The sequence below is a fragment of the Pelecanus crispus genome, chromosome 1 (assembly GCF_030463565.1).
Source record: "Pelecanus crispus isolate bPelCri1 chromosome 1, bPelCri1.pri, whole genome shotgun sequence".
In the NCBI taxonomy this organism is placed as follows: domain Eukaryota; kingdom Metazoa; phylum Chordata; class Aves; order Pelecaniformes; family Pelecanidae; genus Pelecanus; species Pelecanus crispus.
Window position 1 is genome coordinate 139097109 of NC_134643.1, and position 16890 is coordinate 139113998.

Consider the following 16890-nt stretch of genomic DNA (forward strand, 5'->3'; position numbering starts at 1 on the left):
TTTGCAGGAAATCATGGTGGCAGTTGTCTCTTGAAATTGAAAGCATGGTTTTTGAGAAAAGAGATTAAAGGAAAAGCATTCTGTATCTCAGAGGGGTCAAAGTGCTCCTGACATTTCCATTGTCATTTTTTGATAATTCACGTGTTGCGTGGTTTTCCCCCTGGCTGCACACAATTCTGGGTTCTAATTCCTGTTCCCATATTTGGCTTCAAGCAATGTACAGGCTGTAGATTTTTGAATTGTGAAAGCCTCATTATTTCTCAGCTTTTAACTCTTTCAGTATACATGTGTCTTGTTTTCAGAAAGCCTTGATTTTGATTAAACGTCTTGCTTCCAGTGTGCAAGAACTGTTTTTCCCTTTGCACATGGAAGCCATAGATAAATCACCTTGTAGTCTGATAGTGATTTTTCTCATAATTTTTCATGGCTCCCAACAACTATGAGGAATGAAGTGTTGCCTGGAGCATTTCCTACCTGCACCAGCAGAGAATAGCATTTCATTGCATTTACAGTCATGGAAAGGGTTGCAGTAATTTCATCAAATGTTTTCAGATGAGTTTCCCGTAAAGGTCAGAACTGCTAGAGTACAAAAAATCTTGAAACTTTGGTGTAGTGAAAATGGCAGAAGTTTTTGTACTTTCCTTTAGACTTGGTAACAGATAGTAACTGTAACTTTTGTGGCTGACCTCACTCAAGCATTTGCTATAAATTAAAGGAAGCTTTTTGATAGATGTGGAAACTTCAGCATGTAGACACACAGACAGAATAGACTTTTTCCTTGAAAAGTAATGAATGCTGAAATTCTGAAAACAAGGCCAGGTCTTGCAAACAAAAGTAGAAAAATGGCAGGTGAGCCAAAGACTTTTCTCTTTGAAAACTTCTAGATTTTATAGGTTGAATTAGCCATTTAATAGGGTACAGGTACACTTGAATATGTTGTATTTTGCTATGTGATGGAGTTTCATCACACTATATAATTTGTTGTTAGTTAATACTTTGTCACATTGTAAAAGCTCACAAGCTTATGGAAAATGTCTTACAAATTTTCTGTGGCTCATAGTGATGTAGGACTGGATTAGAGACGATCCAAATAAAACCAGCTCAAGTATTGTCTAGGTTTTTATGTTTCTTTAGAGAAACCATGTTTCAAAGTTTGCTAGAAGAAAATAATCTTTTCATGGTGATGGCTGTTGGCACCTATGCAGTGTGGTTGAAGCCTAGTTACAAAAAAAATGGGTTTTTTTAGATATTAAGGGCGTACAAAGTGTAAGACCCTTCAGAGTACTCTCAAGTATGTTTATGTTCCCATAATATCTTTGAAATTGTAATATTTCATCAAATCAGGATTAAAGTTTATTTTTAAAGTTCACAGCGACTTTTTTTCAGAATTTCTCAGCTTGAGGATGCCTCTTCCCAGTAAGAACTGCTTATCATATTGCAATCACTCTGAAACCCACATACACGAGAGGTGGAAGCTGTCTTAGAATTTGTGGTGTCAAGAGGGCCTGGTTTAGATTTAGTGGTTGAAATGTGAGGTCATTTATTTAAGGGCTGGGTGCCTGAGACATAGCCCCTTGAAAATGATCTGCTAATAACTTGCAATTATCTTTGTGTGGGCTAGGAAAAAATGCAGCATTTTGACCCATGAAATTTATACCAGGCACTGCCCCAAAATCAAGTATCAAATAGTACCAGAGATGAGATTTAGAGATATTTTTGAAGATGTTAGCACTGTGAAAGCCTTCCTCTTTGCAGGTAAGCCCTGTGAGTGAGACAGCTGCTCATTCTGCAGAAACATCTCAGTATTGGAGGAGTAGGCGAGATGCTTGTGGTGGGGTGAAGAGCCAAGTGCTGCACTTGGGATCCCTTTGAGCCCCTTCTCTTGAGGCTCTGTGTGGGGCTCTCCATGGATATTTGTCTTGTGAACTTGCTTCTGGAAAGGGCTCTCTAGGTTGCTGTGTCTGGTCTGACTAGTGTCACTACAGGGATTCCTAGCGAAGGTGCTCACACTGTGTTCTTCTGAGGAGACTCGACACACCGCAGATGTCCTGCAGTACCTGTCCAGTCCCCCTTGTCCTACTCAAGAGCAGATTGGCCTACAGTGAGTGGTGGTTGTATCTAATCAGGGTGTGAGTATATTTGCTGTAGTTGAAATACCACCAGAAACCAGTGCAAGAATCCTAGTCAGGAGGTACACTGAAGTCCTTGCTGGGCAGACAGCTAATTCTAGGTTGATTCCCCTGCCTGCCCCGCCCCCCTCAGTATTCTAGAGCAGTATAATATAGTAAAGTCTCTTACCTCTCTTGTTTCTCCTCTCTTTTCATACACAAGGCTTCTTCTCCAAGGAACAGCAATCCCTGAGCTCATAACTGGATTATTAGTTTCTGTTCATCCTCTGTTAGCATTTACATTCAGCTGTTTCTGAACTACGTGTGGCAGACTGGGGACTTCTAACTCCCACCTGTCCTAAAGCTTGCTTTCTACTTCTTTGTGTACATGGAATTTCTTCTTTAAAAGAAATAATATATACAAACTTCAACTTGAAACCAGAACCAGAAATGGATTTTGTCATACACTGGGGAAAGTTCCCAAAAGCCACCTTTGGTACACGTGGGTTTGGAAGCTTGTTTGCTTACTCTTTCCTTATGTGGTGGGCTTCTGCTCCATGCAAATCTAGCATGAATGGGTTACGTAGAGATATTTCTATAACCATCACTGAGGAGCATCAAGCTTTTAGGGCCATTACAGTTGCATCATTTACCAAACACGCAAGATAGTCACGTTCAGTGTATTTTTTGCAGTGACGTAAATTGAACTGGCTTGGTATACCTATGTGGCCAGAGTTGGTTGTGTTTGTTTTCACTAAGTTTTTCAAGCAGAAATGCAGTTTTCAGTAGGGCATTATAGGGTTTTAGAGTAATAACTTTTTTTTTTTTTTTACAGCATGTAGGAGTGGGGATAGATATAAATGTCAATATTTCTGAATTTGACAGCACTAGGCCCCCTTTCTTTTTCCTGAGGATAAGAGGCACAGCTCAACTCGCGTGGCAAAAACCTATGTCCTGCCCTTCCTCTGCACGTTCACCTCTTCCATGCTGCCTATTGGGAATAGCCTGTGTACTGGGTGTGGTGGTTTGACCCTGGCTGGATGCCAGGCACCCACCAAAGCCGCTCCGTCACTTCCCTTCTCAACTGGACAGGGGAGAGAAAATATAATGAAAAAGCTCGTGGGTCGAGATAAGGACAGGGAGGGATCACTCAGCAGTTACTGTCATGGGCAAAATAGACTCAACTTGGGGAAAATCAGTTTATTTTATTACCAATCAAAACTGAGTAGGAGAGAGGAGTGAGAGCATGTGTAGGGTAATGAGAACATGTGTAGGGTAATGAGAAATAAAACCAAATCTTAAAACATCTTCCCTCCACCCCTCCCTTCTTCCCAGGCTCAATTTCACTCCCAATTTTCTCTCCCTCCTCCCCCCAAGCAGCACAGGGGGACGGGGAATGGGGGTTGGGGTTAGTTCATCACGTGTTTTCTGTGCCGCTCCTTCCTTCTCAGGGGGGAGGACTCCTCACACTCTTCCCCTGCTCCAGCGTGGGGTCCCTCCCATGGGAGACAGTCCTCCACAAACTTCTCCAGTGTGGGTCCCTCCCACGGGGTCACAAGCCCTGCCAGCAAACCTGCTCCAGCCTGGGCTCCTCTCTCCACAGGTCCTGCCAGGAGCCTGCTCCAGCGTGGACTTCCCACGGGGTCACAGCCTCCTTCGGGCACATCCCCCTGCTCCGGCGTGGGGCCCTCCCCGGGTGCAGGTGGATCTCTGCTCCCCCGGGGGCCTCCATGGGTGCAGGGGCACAGCTGCCTCACCAGGGGCTGCACCAGGGGCTGCAGGGGAATCTCTGCTCCGGCGCCTGGAGCACCTCCTGCCCTCCTTCTTCACTGACCCGGTGTCTGCAGGGTCGTTCCTCTCACATATTCTCACTCCTCTCTCTGGCTGCAGTTGTGCAGGCATTTTTTTCCCCCCTTCTTAAATACGTTATCCCAGAGGCGCTACCACTGTCACTGATGGGCTTGGCCTTGGCCAGCGGTGGGTCCGTCTTGGAGCCAGCTGGCATTGGTTCTGTTGGACATAGGGGAAGCTTCTAGCAGCTTCTCACAGCAGCCACCCCTGTAGCCCCCCTGCCACCAAAACCTTGCCATGCAAACCCAATACGGTGGGTTATTTGCTGAGCCATGCCCAGGCACCATGTGGGAGAGGGCTAGGCCATATGGACCAGGAGGTGTGTTAGCAATGAAACAGATGGTCATGGGCAGGGCCAGTGTCCTGGCTCTGTTTGGGCCACAGCTGAAGAAAAGTCCTAAAATCCTAAGGTCCCCAAGGGTGAGCAGTATAGAAGAGAAGACAGTGCAGAGGCAGAAAGAAAATACTAGAGAGAGGGTTGAGGACAGAGGATATGATATTGGCACTAATGGTTGCCGCAGGCTGCAGTGGTGAGGCTGCTTAAGGTGTGGGGCTTTTGTTTGGGTTTGGTTGTATGTTTTTAAGTCTTGTGCTGTAGACTAAGACCAGGAATTGAAAAGGTGTGCAAGTGGCTTAAAGCTGGCATAACTTCTCTACTGCAGAATGTATTGTGAGCTGCTTAGATATGGGCTTCCCATAGAGTATTGCTAAATGTGAGTATGTTTCTGATAAGATTTTAGCTTAGTAGAACTGGCTTGGCTTTTCCTTGATTCGTTTCACTATTTAGAGAATTCTCCACTTTTCCTTTCAGTTCCCTGTTAGGTCTGTAATTTCACGCTGCTGGGGTTGATCACATGTCATGTTACTGTGGGCAGTAGCTATGAAAAATTATGACCCTTCTCATGAGCATCAAAGGAAACAGGGATGAAAAGTAGCCCAAACCAGTACTTAGAAAGGTAGGAAAAAAGCAATCCTTAGACAAATTTGGTGGCTGCAAGGTGCTGTACTGTCTATATGAATTTTTGCTTAGTGGACACTCGGCATGAGTGTCTTGTCTTTTTTCCATGAATAGTAGCCGAGAAAGGAAGTGTAAGACTTCCCACCCCGCAAACAAATGCCAGTGTTTGGGAGTTGGCTTGCTGTATTCCTGCTGATTTTTTTCAGGAGCAAAACAAGGCTTCCTCAAAAAGCTGTCAGCAGCAGCAAAGGCACCAGAGTCATTCATCTGCAGAGTTGAGGCTGCAGCACTGCTTTCTCTTATAGCAGACAACTTTCTCGGTCATGTTTGAAGTTGCAAGTAGGATTTTAAAAATAAAAACCATTGTACCGTTGTTTCAAAGTTTGTGAGTTGAGGATTGAATTACATTCTGACATAAAGAATGGAAAATAACAGACTAATGACACACAGGAAGCAAGTTCTGGCAAGATGGGGTCTTCTGTAGGCTGTTATCTTGTGGTCCTGTTCACACGAGAGTGCTGTTTGACTCACAAATTCTGTTTAAACTGCAGGTAGTTTTTAAATATACCATGAGTTTGTCACCTGGCTGCAAAACAAATTTAAAACTTCAATACAACAAGCTTTGGGTGGACTCATTTATTATATATTTTAATTTTTAAGGCTGTGGAAAAAAAGCTCATGGAATAATGTATGTATTAGTCTAGTCCATTTTTTAAAGAAAGTGATATAACATTTTCTTCTAAATGCATGCGGTGTTCTTAAATTATCCTGTGGTTCACTTACATACAAGAATTGTATGCAATATTTCTTCTTCTAACAACAGCAACATCTATCACACAGACGCATTCACCTTTCATACACATATTCATTAACATTTGTTATTTCAGTTATGATGGATACTGTGATAAGTTGGATTTTAGATACTATTTTACCTGTGTTATGGCACTAGATAAAATATTCATTGTACCCTCAGTGGGCATTAGTTTATAAAACTTTTATCTCTGCTAATGGAATACTGATACACAGTAAATGCCTTGTGTATTAATGTTGTGCAGCTAATAGTTCAGCTTTGAAATACCAGTTGGACTGGGGACATAAAAAGTTAACACCCCCCAACCCCCCAGTTATGAAATTCAGGGTTAAAGTGTATCTTATAGAGAGTGACTTGGAAATTCTTGTTTTGCTTGATGCTGTTCTCAGATAACAACTTCAGAAACTTCAAAGAGAAATTTGCTTTCTATGGTTTAGTGCTCATGTCTGATATGCTGGAAACCTAAATAAGATCTACAGTATTTCCTGTGTATAGTGCAGTGCTGTGGGATGGTGGAGGTTGCTGCTACACTGGGCTGTAGAAGAGGGCAGTGAATGTATGACAGTTGAAAGGGAAGGGGAGTGGTAGAGGTTTTTTACTAGGGAGTTTGTCCGAAGCCATCACCTATCCCTGATGGCTGCTCAATGTAGAAGATCTCATCAAATTTGCAGATGACACCAAATCGGAGAGGGGCAGTTGATATGCTTGAAGGCAGGGCTGCTGTTCAGAGGGACCCAGACAGAAACCTTATGAAATCCAGCAAGGTCAAACACCAGTTGCTGTCCTTGTGAAGGAGGAATTGCTGGCAGACATACAGGGTAGGGCCTGATGGGTTTGGGAGCAGCTCTGCTGAAAAGGACCTGTGGGTCCTGGTGGACAGCGAGCTGAACATAGGCCAGTCATGTACCCTGGCATCAAACACAGCCAGTAGTGTCCTGGGCTGCATTAACAGCCTGCACATTAAGAGAAGTGATAATCCTCCTTTACCTGGCACTAGTCCGTATCCACAATACAGCATCCCATTTTGAGTCCACGAGTAAAAGAAAGACATTGATAAACTGGAGCAAGTTCTGTGGTTGTGGGAGCTGGAGCATGTGCCCTGTGAGGAGATGCTGAGGCAGGTAGGCTTGTTCAGCCTGGAGAGGACAGCTTTGGGGGCACCTTACAATACAAACATGGAGGTTATCCAGAAGACAGAGCCAGGACCTTCACAGTGGTGCCTGATGGGGAGGACAGGAGAGAGAAGACGAGACTTGAAAAGAAAGTTTCAGGCTGGGTATAAGGAAAATTTTTGTCACTATAAGGGCAGTCAAGCAGTGGAGCAGGTTGCTCATGAGGTTGTGCAGTCTCTGTCCTTGGAGGTTTTCAAGACCCAACTGCGCAAAGCCTTGAACAGCCTGGTGTGACCCCAGAGGCAGCCCTGCTTTGAGCCAGAGATTGGAGTAGAGACCTGCTGAGGTCCCTCGCAGCCTGAGTGGCTCTGCGATTCTGACCTAGGACAAAGCTTGGAGCCAAAACAACCTATTTTTCACTTATGTTTTGGTATGTGGTTATAAGCAAATGGTTTACCCTCTTTAGTGCATCAGTTACCCATCTCTGAAGTGGAGGTAACACTACTTGTCTACCTCAGTGGTGTTTCAAGATAAGATACACGAAAGGCTATGATATTTTGGATGCTTTGGCAAAGTAGGTATAGACAACGAAGCAGTTACACCTTTAAAGTCTGCCTAAGAAGCTGATAGAGAGGTATTGTGGATTTTCTCAAGCGCTAACTGTGAAGTCTTGGGAAGCTGTTTTCTGTGGGTTTACTTTCATGAAACTCCACCATACATATTTTCTCTGTGTGCTGCCAAAGTTGTCGATCACCTTAAAAGGTAGTCAACTGCAAAATGTGTTAGTGTTAGCAACGGCTCTGACAGCAGGCTCTCTATAAGCTTCTGCCAATTATGGTAAAATTTGTCATGTTTTCCTAGTTAATATTTTTCTTCCTGCTATGGTGGTTGTTTCTGTGGGCTTCTCAACAGAGGGGAAGCAGACTTAGCTGCCTTTACATCAGGAGCACTGTACCCAGTTCTGCCCTGTACGTCAAATGTACAGCTAATCAATGGATAAACTGAGAGGTCTTTTTTTTTTCCCTCCCACCTTTCAGCTTTGGTGATCTTTACTAAGAGATTTGCAAAGCTGTCCTACAATTTTCACACATAAACAAGGAATTTACCTCTTTTAGAAAGAAAAAAAAAATTATCGGTTGGAAGAGTTACTGAAAATTACTTTCATTTTGTGACGTTTCAACTTATAAAGAGTCTTTGAGGTAGCATTAGAATAGGCAGGGGTGTATACATAGAAGTTTTAAGAAATCTTGGGAGCATGACATTTATAATATTCTGTAATGCCTTTTTTTTAACGGTTTCTTCTTTTTTTTCTCCCTCTCCACCTGCCTTTTCTTCTGCAGGAAATAAAGAAGGACATGAAGAAAGAAACCACTGCCAACAAACCACCAGAGAAGCCTATAAATGAAGTTTCCAATGGAAGCCCTTTATTGTTGTCTGAGACAATTATTAGAACCAACAAAAAAGGTATAGTATATGGAAGCTTAAATGCAGATCATATTCAGACCTTTAAAAGAACAAAATGTAAACCTTCCTTCTTTCTAGAAATAAAGCTAGGGTCTATTTAACTGTAAAGACATAGCAGGAATAATAATTAAAAAAATCTCATTGTCCTCTTAGACTGGCATATGGATACATGTATTATGTCTAGTATTTCCACATTAATTTGCACAGACATCCCTTTCTTCTTAAAGAAATCCTTCCTGGATACGTTTAATTAAGGAAAGCTGTATGAGGAGATTACTAAAGCTTATTAAAGTAAGGAACTAACAGCTTGCATCTATGGAGGTTTTTGCACAGTGATGACAGTCCACATTCACATATTCAAGTTCTATCTGGGACAGAGACTGGTCACTGACAGAGAATTACAAAACAAGGAAAAAAAAGTGGAAAACATAAAGCTTAACACATTAGTTTCCTGGGAAATGTCTATTGCTGTCTTTTGTTTCAGACTGGAATGTGTGCTCCTCATGTCTGGCTTGACACCCAGTGCAGATTCCTACGTAGGGTTTTGAGTTGCTAAAATGAAAGCCTCCAGATCTTCTGTCTCTTTCCCTAGCTCCCTGTCCTGCTCTCAGAAATATCAGAACAAAACAAAAGATTAGCAATATAGGAGCTGGATTTTTCTTTAGGTTATGTTTATGCTCCCATTTATTTGTGGGAGGACAATTGGCTATGTGAAAGAGATGGACTGTATTTTGTCCTGGAGAATTCACTGGATGGTTTCTTGCTTGCTGTCTTATACAGAATAATCTGCCGTCATTAATCATTGCTGTAATGTAATTTCCATTTTGGCATTTCTTCTATACTCTTAGGACTACGCATATGGGAATTTCCTCTTCCATATTATCAGTGAATATTGTATTTGAGCTGGCAGTTTGACTAGAGGTTACAAACCTAAGGTTTGTAACTGCAAGTGAGGAAGATTTAATAATTTCTGCAAAATGTATGACTTCCTTTAAAATGTGAGGGGGAGTGATCTCCACCTCTTTTGCAAGGAGTGATGTCCTCTGAAAGAAAAAAATAGGAAATAAATCTCAGAAAGCTTTGTCTTTTGAGTTTGCAATGTCATCTTGAATCTGGAGACACGTCCAACATTTCTGCTTTGGGTCATAGGTTTTTCAAGCAACAGCAGAATTAAATTACCAAGAATTATTCTTTTTCATGGCTGCTATACAGAACCATATGAGTAGTTGGGAAATTATCTAGGGACCAAGTCTGTTCCATATTGCTTCAGCTGCTATTTGGAGAAGGCTAATAGCTGTGGCAGATGCAGAGATTCGGTTCAGTCACAAGGGGATAGCACTCCAAATATGATACTTAGAGGACAGGCTTTCTCCTTCTCTTTCTTCCCTCTGGCTCAGAAGCTTTAAAGGATTCAGAGATAAAGAAGTTCTCTTTTTCTGTCTGTAGCTGGAGGATACAAAACTTCATACTTACTGAAAGGAGAGAAGCAAAGACTGACACAAAGATCTGTAGTTTGAGGAAGGGGTTAGGTTTGGAAATAGCAGATTTCATACTAGGATGTTATTGCATTGTTTTTTGTTGGTGGGGATTGCACTTCTCATGGCTACCTCTACATAGTGTCAGGGTTAGTAAATTTTTCATTTTGGCTGCTTCTCCACAGCTGTTTCCATTGCTGCAGAGCAAGCAGTTGCAGCATGCCGCATTCTAGCAGTACAGCTAAGGATGCATGGAGCATGACAAGGCCAAGAGAGCTCCCCTCTTTTTTTCTGGGGTTGTTTTGAGCGTGGTGCCAAAGTAGCCTTGTTTAAGTGAGGACAGCTAAGCAAGTAGTTACTGTTGTGTTCAGTAATAAAGAGTCTTCTAAGATCTCTGTGGCAAATCTCCTTGTGGAAAGTGTTGCAATATTTCACTGAAGAGGGAGCCCTAAATGCCACAGGGATTATTTTCTTCAAGTGTTCTTGTGCTGTGATTTTTATTAAACCCTACCTCAATCTGTTCACTGATCACAGAATGTGACCTGACCTGAAGGAAGGTACTTCCCCCCCACCCCCCCTTATTGTTAGGAATTGAGAAGAGGGATGCATCTAAAGGTCTTTAGCCACTGTTCAGCAGTAAAACAGTAGGCAGTATTACTTATTTGCTTGGGCAATGTAATCTTGCTGCTTGGAACTTCAGAGCAGATCCAGTGACGTGGGAGTGGAGCATTCTGTACTGGTGCATTGTTTCTGTTACCAAGATGATGGTAAGTGCTTTTCTACTGCTGTGGTGTTATGTTGCATAGTTTTACTGCTTGGTTGGCCTAATTTAAGTGGCAGCACTTTAGCAGACATTTACATTTTGAGCAGAAGAATCTTGGGCTTCTGGCTTGTAGAGAGTTTTTCCTTGAGGAATATTGACAAGTGTCCAACAGTGGTATTCAAGGAAAACAGCTAAATTATTTGTAAGAAACATCTAAGTAGCTAGGAGGAAAAGACTGGATTTCTGAACAAAAAAGATATTTAGGATCCAACTTTATATCTTGTTTGTTCATGCTAATTATTTCTAAGCATTGTATTGAAATTAGGGTTTCTTACAATAAAATCAGTGTAAATTGAAATGCCTCTTGTAAAGGCTTATTTCATCAAATAAGTAATGGACGTTACTACTTTGGATTACAGATGTAATCTAGGAACAATTTAAAGTTGGTGTAATGCCACCAGTAGTAGCCTACCTGGCTTAGTACTTCCATTACATAGTGAGGGTGGCAACTGATTGTGGTATTATTAGTTGTAGGTCACCATCTGTGAATCATTCAGGTTTTTGTTATAAAGACCAGGAGAAGATGGAAGGATTTGATTTTGTCTGCTTTTCACTGGGGGCAGTAAAAATTGAACATTTCTCATTCTTCAATGTTTCTTCCTGACCACAAATACTAGTGACCTAACAGAAACAAATGGTAGAAATGACTGCTGTGGTAGACATAATTTAGGACCGCTTACACTTGGCCTTGATGTATTTGTGAGAGTTAATATTTGTAGGTATTTCCTCTTTTTGCAGGGTTTTAAGTATGATCTAGAAGATAGGGCTACACCCTAGAAATAATAGGTTTATTTTCTAGGTCTGCTACAGAGTTGCTGTGTAACTTTTGTTAAATCACTTCAACTGTGTTAGCCAAATTACCACACTTCAATTTCCAAGGTCAGGTATCTTAATATGTATTGATTTTTCAGATAGGCAGAGGGTTTTTTTCTGATTTATTGCAGTGGCATATCCAAATTTATTCGTAACTCCCAGGTATTTCAGGTATCTCTGCCTCAGGTTGCCTATTGGCAAAACTTGGGTTTACATCTGCTTCGTAAAGATGTTGAGATCTGTTATAATGTGGTAGCGATGGCAATTAACATCTAGGAAACTGAGCATTTTAATATAGCATTTTGGGGAGTTCATGCTTCACCTCTGAAAGGCTCAAAAAAGGACCATTTGCTCGAGTGTAGAGATGGGGTTAGGCAAAAATGAAGTCAGGCTTTCCCTGACAGGTCCTAGGGCTGCGCAGCTCTAGGCTAGTTTTGATGGGTGCTTCAGGTGCTTCATTATCAGCCCCTGTCCAGGGAAAAAGGCCGTGGCTCTGAATGACCTGTCTGAAGCTGCATGAATGTCAGCTGTGGTTGGCTTGCATATCCTTTGCCAGAACCTGGGAGGGATCATGCTTTTGCTTCTTCCTACCATTCATATGCCAAGAAAATCCTTTCCTTGTCAGGTGTGGGTCTTTTAGTATATCTTTTCACTGCTCCGGAATTTTTGGTTAGGGTCATAGATTCATAGAATCACAGAATGCTTTGGGTTGGAAGGGACCTTTAGAGGTCATCTAGCCCAACCCCCCTGCAGTGAGCAGTGAGCAGGGACAGCTTTAACTAGATCAAGTTGCTATTGGATATAGAATTATTGTTCTAAAACTTCTGTAAAGCTGACTTAAAAAAAAAAAAAAAAAGTCCCTTTTTCTATTTAGAATTGGCGTTGTTGCACCCTGGTAATAACAGGATGGGAAAGCCTTTTCTTCCCTGAGAACACTTTCAGATTGTTTGAAAAAAACAAAATTATTGCTATTGTTACTACTGTTTAATAATGTAAGAAAATTATAGTCAGGTCTTGGAACAGGAAAACACTGAATTTTTTTTTTTTTTTTTAAATGCTTTTCCAACATGGTGAAATTCCATCTTTTCTAAGTTAACTTTCAAAATCTAAAAACAGATCCGAAGTTGTGCAACTGTTTCAGATCTGTCATAAATTCAGTACAATCTTCATCCAGGTATAAAGGGACATAATGGAAACTTGCATGCAATGAGCTTAACTGTTAAAAGGCTGTGGCTTATTTTAGGATAGTTTTGTTCTGATTTTTGAGTATCGTATTTTGAAGTATCCTATTTTTGAGTATCCTATTCATTGCGCTATTTTGTGTATCTGGGAATAGGAGCCCACTTGCATAGGCCAAATTGCAAAACTGGAGCTGATAGGCTGTATTTTGTAAGTAAACTAACAACAATTGTTAGACAAGTAAAAATATTTGAGGAAAAGATATATTGCATTGCCAGATGTATTTGTTTTATATAAACTGTAAATGCAGTCTGCACTGAGGTTATTCAAGCCAGCAAATCTGGAACAGCTCATCATGTGTTACATGTTCTTAATCAGAGCCAAACACTGAAAGCAAGGAAATGTTTTTTCTAGTTCTCTTGAGAATTATTTATTTTACCTTCCGCCCTACACTTAATAATAAAGAGAATTTGCATCCTTTCCTAAAAGGGAGAGTTTTGTGAAAGTAGGTTTGATGATATAATAGGTTTATATTATGAATAAATAATAAGTCTGTTGTATGCAAAACTGAGATTTAAGTCTATTTTTGTAAATTAGAGAAATGGGAAGGTATTTGACAAGAACAATGCTTCATGATTTGGTTCAATAGTTTTATGATTATTTGGATACAAAAAGACCTCCCATTTATTAAAAAGACAAGTTGATGGAGACTCAGCGTATGAGTGTGTCGACTCCGAGTTTTGTATTAAGTAATATATGTAAGCTAAGATTCTGGTCGTATTTTTCAGCAGAAAGGCAAACCTCAAAATTTCCTTCATAAAATCTTTTATTGCTAAACCTAGTGCAAAGGACTGCCTTTGTTGTGTGCCAGTCATGTGTTTAATGAGCTGTCTGACCCTCAGTATGCTCAGCTTTGGTTTTCCTTTCAAACACAGGAAGTTAGAAGGCATTAATCTGTCTTTTGGTTGGATTATCTTTCTGCTGTTTATATGTTCAGGGCTTCTCCACAGGAAGGCTTTGGTGTTCCCTTGCAAATACTGCCAACTTCAGAGAAATTATAGCAAGCACAAAAAAGAACCCCTTTTTGGTTTTAAGATCAGCTAATTGGTGTATAATCAGTATACAGTTTACACAAATATGCACAAGAACATACTTCTCAGCCTATTAAGGTTAAAATGTGCATATAACATATGACACAAACCCAAAATGAGACATAAAAAATTAATGGCACAGGAAACTCGAATTCAGCAAAATATTTATTCTTTGAGTTTAAATACCATATCTGTATATGCATAAGTAGTGTCTCAGATAATACACATTTCCTTTAAAAGTACTGTTTCTTGAAAATAAATACTTGGATAATTTTTACCCTCAGGTAAGCTACTCTGCACTGAAAGGCACTGCTTTCAGTTCAGACAGGCAGGAAAAGACACCGGTCTGTGCTGGATATGTGGGTGGCAACCAGAAAGAAACTTGGGGAGTGTGTGTGATCCGTAGTGGTTTAACAAATTTTTTCTGGAGGCAGGTGAGAAGGGCTCTATCCCATGCCAGCGGAAAGATGTTTACTTGGTAAAGTTCCCTTTTGATTCTTCAAAAAGGTGTATTATTTTATACATGCAACTTGTAGAGGATACATGGAAAAATGATGATTCTCTCTAGCGTTTTAGTTTTATGCCTCTTTTCTTCTGATGAAAAATAATTCTCAGTAGTGAAAGTGAGGGGACACTTAAAGTGCATGGAATATAGCTAATTTCAGAGCTGATGAATAGGATGCATTCAGATGAGGGGTAGTTGTCTAACATGTGAACATTCTTCCTCACATCATGGGGCCATGCTTTTGAATTTAATATCCTTTTATGTAAATACACTTATATAGTAAGGGAATCATAAAACGATGCAATTTAAAATTATTGCATTATCTGTCCAATGCCATAAAATGAGTTTAGTTCTTTCGGGGTTTCTCTTGTAGTTGTAACTATAGTGTGAAATCTGCCCAAAATAGGCTTATTCTGTAGAACAGGAATACAGAGAGAGGTGTTACCATTGTGCTAAATATGAGATTAGTCTGTTGACCTTTTTTTTTTTTTTTTTCTTGTCTGGAAGAAAGATCTCAATGCTGTCTTCTCGGCAACAGTGGAATGGGTGCTCACTCATTCTTTTCAAGCAGATCTTGTTCACAAGTTCTATTTAAATAGTGACTTAATGTATTTAAAATCTAAACTTTTTTCTATGTTATGGTCATTTGCTGCTGTGGTTTTCAGTTAAGGTTTCATTATCTATCCAGATTTCAATAGCTTATTCTAGCGAGATCATTTCTTTTCCTGTTGTTTACTGTGCAGTGCCCCCCATCTTTCTTTTATTCTAAGTGCCTACCCTTTCTTTTCAAGTACTCCTTCCTGGTACTCTGCAAAATGCACAAATGCTGAGCCCTGATGTAGCTTCTGCAGTTTTTCACGGTTGGATCCAACCACTGGTGTGGGATCCCAGTGAGTATCATGAGGCTCTGTGCAGGAACAGCCTGTAGAAGTCAGTTGTGGAAATCCCTCTTGGCTTGAATTGTAATTCCAAGTTAATTCTATCCCCTGGGTGTTTTCTGTTTGCCTAGGTGACTGTCTTCTTGTGTGTCATGTGTTTAGCTCTAGGAATCCCATTTATGGACCATGCTGTAAAAACACTGAACAAAAATACAGCCACTGCATCAAGGAGCTAACTATATATACACCTGTGTGCATATATATATATGTATGAAACAAGGTAACAGATAACTAAAAAAAAAATTACAACGGAAGATGCATTGTTTGGATGATTGCTAGCAGGCTAACTCTTCAGGTTTCTTGCAGACAGGGCACTTGTAATGAAAGATTTAAATCTGGATCTGCATTTGGAAATTGGGAGGGCAGTATGGAGAAAATTGTGACAATGCTGGGTTTAAAATTTAACAGGCGCTGTTGGATGCTGACACCCAGGACAGAGAAGAGGCAGAAGATGACCTTTTCATACAGAGTGTGAAGAGATGTGGGAGAGCAGTCACTGACCGGCATTCTGAGCAGCTTACAGATGAGACAGAGAGAGGTAGTTATGGAGGCAAATGAGGACATGAGCTAGGTGTGTTTGTTGCTTTTTTTAAAGGTAGATCCAGAAGTATATTTGTATCAATGGGAAAGCAGAGATAAGTGAATTTTTAAGGAAGAGAGTGAGAGGGAACAGGTGAAGTGGTGGAATAGAGCTACAGGGACAGTTGAAAGAACGAGGAGAAGAAAATCTTTTTACAAGTAATTTATGCAAATATGTAAAAAATGCTGCACTAGGAGGAATAGTCAGCAGTTTCATCTTCTCTTTTGTGAACACTTACGAATTTCTGTTTAATCAGTTAAAGGAATTTTTTTCCTTTCTAGAAGCTTTGCAATATGTTTTACATGTCTGAAGTATGACATGAAATCAGATATATCTTCTAACAGTTGTACTAGAATTTGCTAGTTCACTTTTATCACGGCATACGATAATTGTCCAAAAGGTACTAGTCAAGAGCAAATGTGTTGTCAAACTCAGGTGCAAAATGTTTTTCTGTTAGCAGTTATATTGAAATCTCCTTTAACACAACCCACAACCAATAAAATAATACTAAATGCTGGAGCCATTCTTAGAGTAACAGCAAGAGCAAAAGTTCTAAGCTTCCTCTTGCCTTATAACTAAGTTTCACAGTCACAAAAGAGACTGTTTATTTTTTCACAAGCTTCTGCAGAGAAGTGTCTCCCTGCTGCCAGCAGTTCCCTCTTTCTCGCTGCTGTAGGATAAGTCACTTGGCACCTAGCAAGGCCCAGCTGCCTTTGGCGTCTGTCCCTGACCTTCTGCCTCCTGACTGTAGCTGTCTGTGTCTGTCTCCTTTAGACTCTAATCTAGGCGGTGTGGGATTTTCAAGAACAGCATGGCTAACTTGATTTGAAAATTAGCAACCAACCATTCTCCCCTGTCCCCACTCACAACTTTCTGTGGTTAAGGAACGGCAGAAGACAAGCAGGGTGGCTCACCTGAAACTGAGCCTTGGAGCGAGTCATTGGGGTCAGTGCACATTTCCCAGTGCCTAGCTTGGGGTATCTACACCTCGTATCTGGTGGCTGTGATAGGAGAGAGTCAGACTTCCTATTCTGTGGTAGAGACAATGAAAGCAAAGGAGCAATGCAGGGATACTGTCACAGAATATAAAACATAACCCTATCTGGAATGAAAATTTGGGGTCAAGAGAGTATGCTTTGACTGTGCAAGCTAATATCTTTTCCATGAGCTCTGAAATTTTGC

At 40.8% G+C, this 16890-nt stretch overlaps 1 protein-coding gene across 2 annotated transcripts in view; it reads left to right on the forward strand.

Moving 5' to 3' along the window:
* The window catches only part of SH3KBP1 (SH3 domain containing kinase binding protein 1), a 208124-nt gene that overhangs the window by 50755 nt on the left and 140479 nt on the right, over window positions 1–16890 (forward strand). For both annotated transcript variants that reach the window (XM_075709586.1, XM_075709582.1), the window contains exon 2: window positions 8181–8304. In XM_075709586.1, coding sequence (XP_075565701.1) covers window positions 8196–8304 — 109 coding nt within the window. In that variant the 5' untranslated portion in view covers window positions 8181–8195. The remainder of the gene's footprint in view (window positions 1–8180; window positions 8305–16890) is intronic.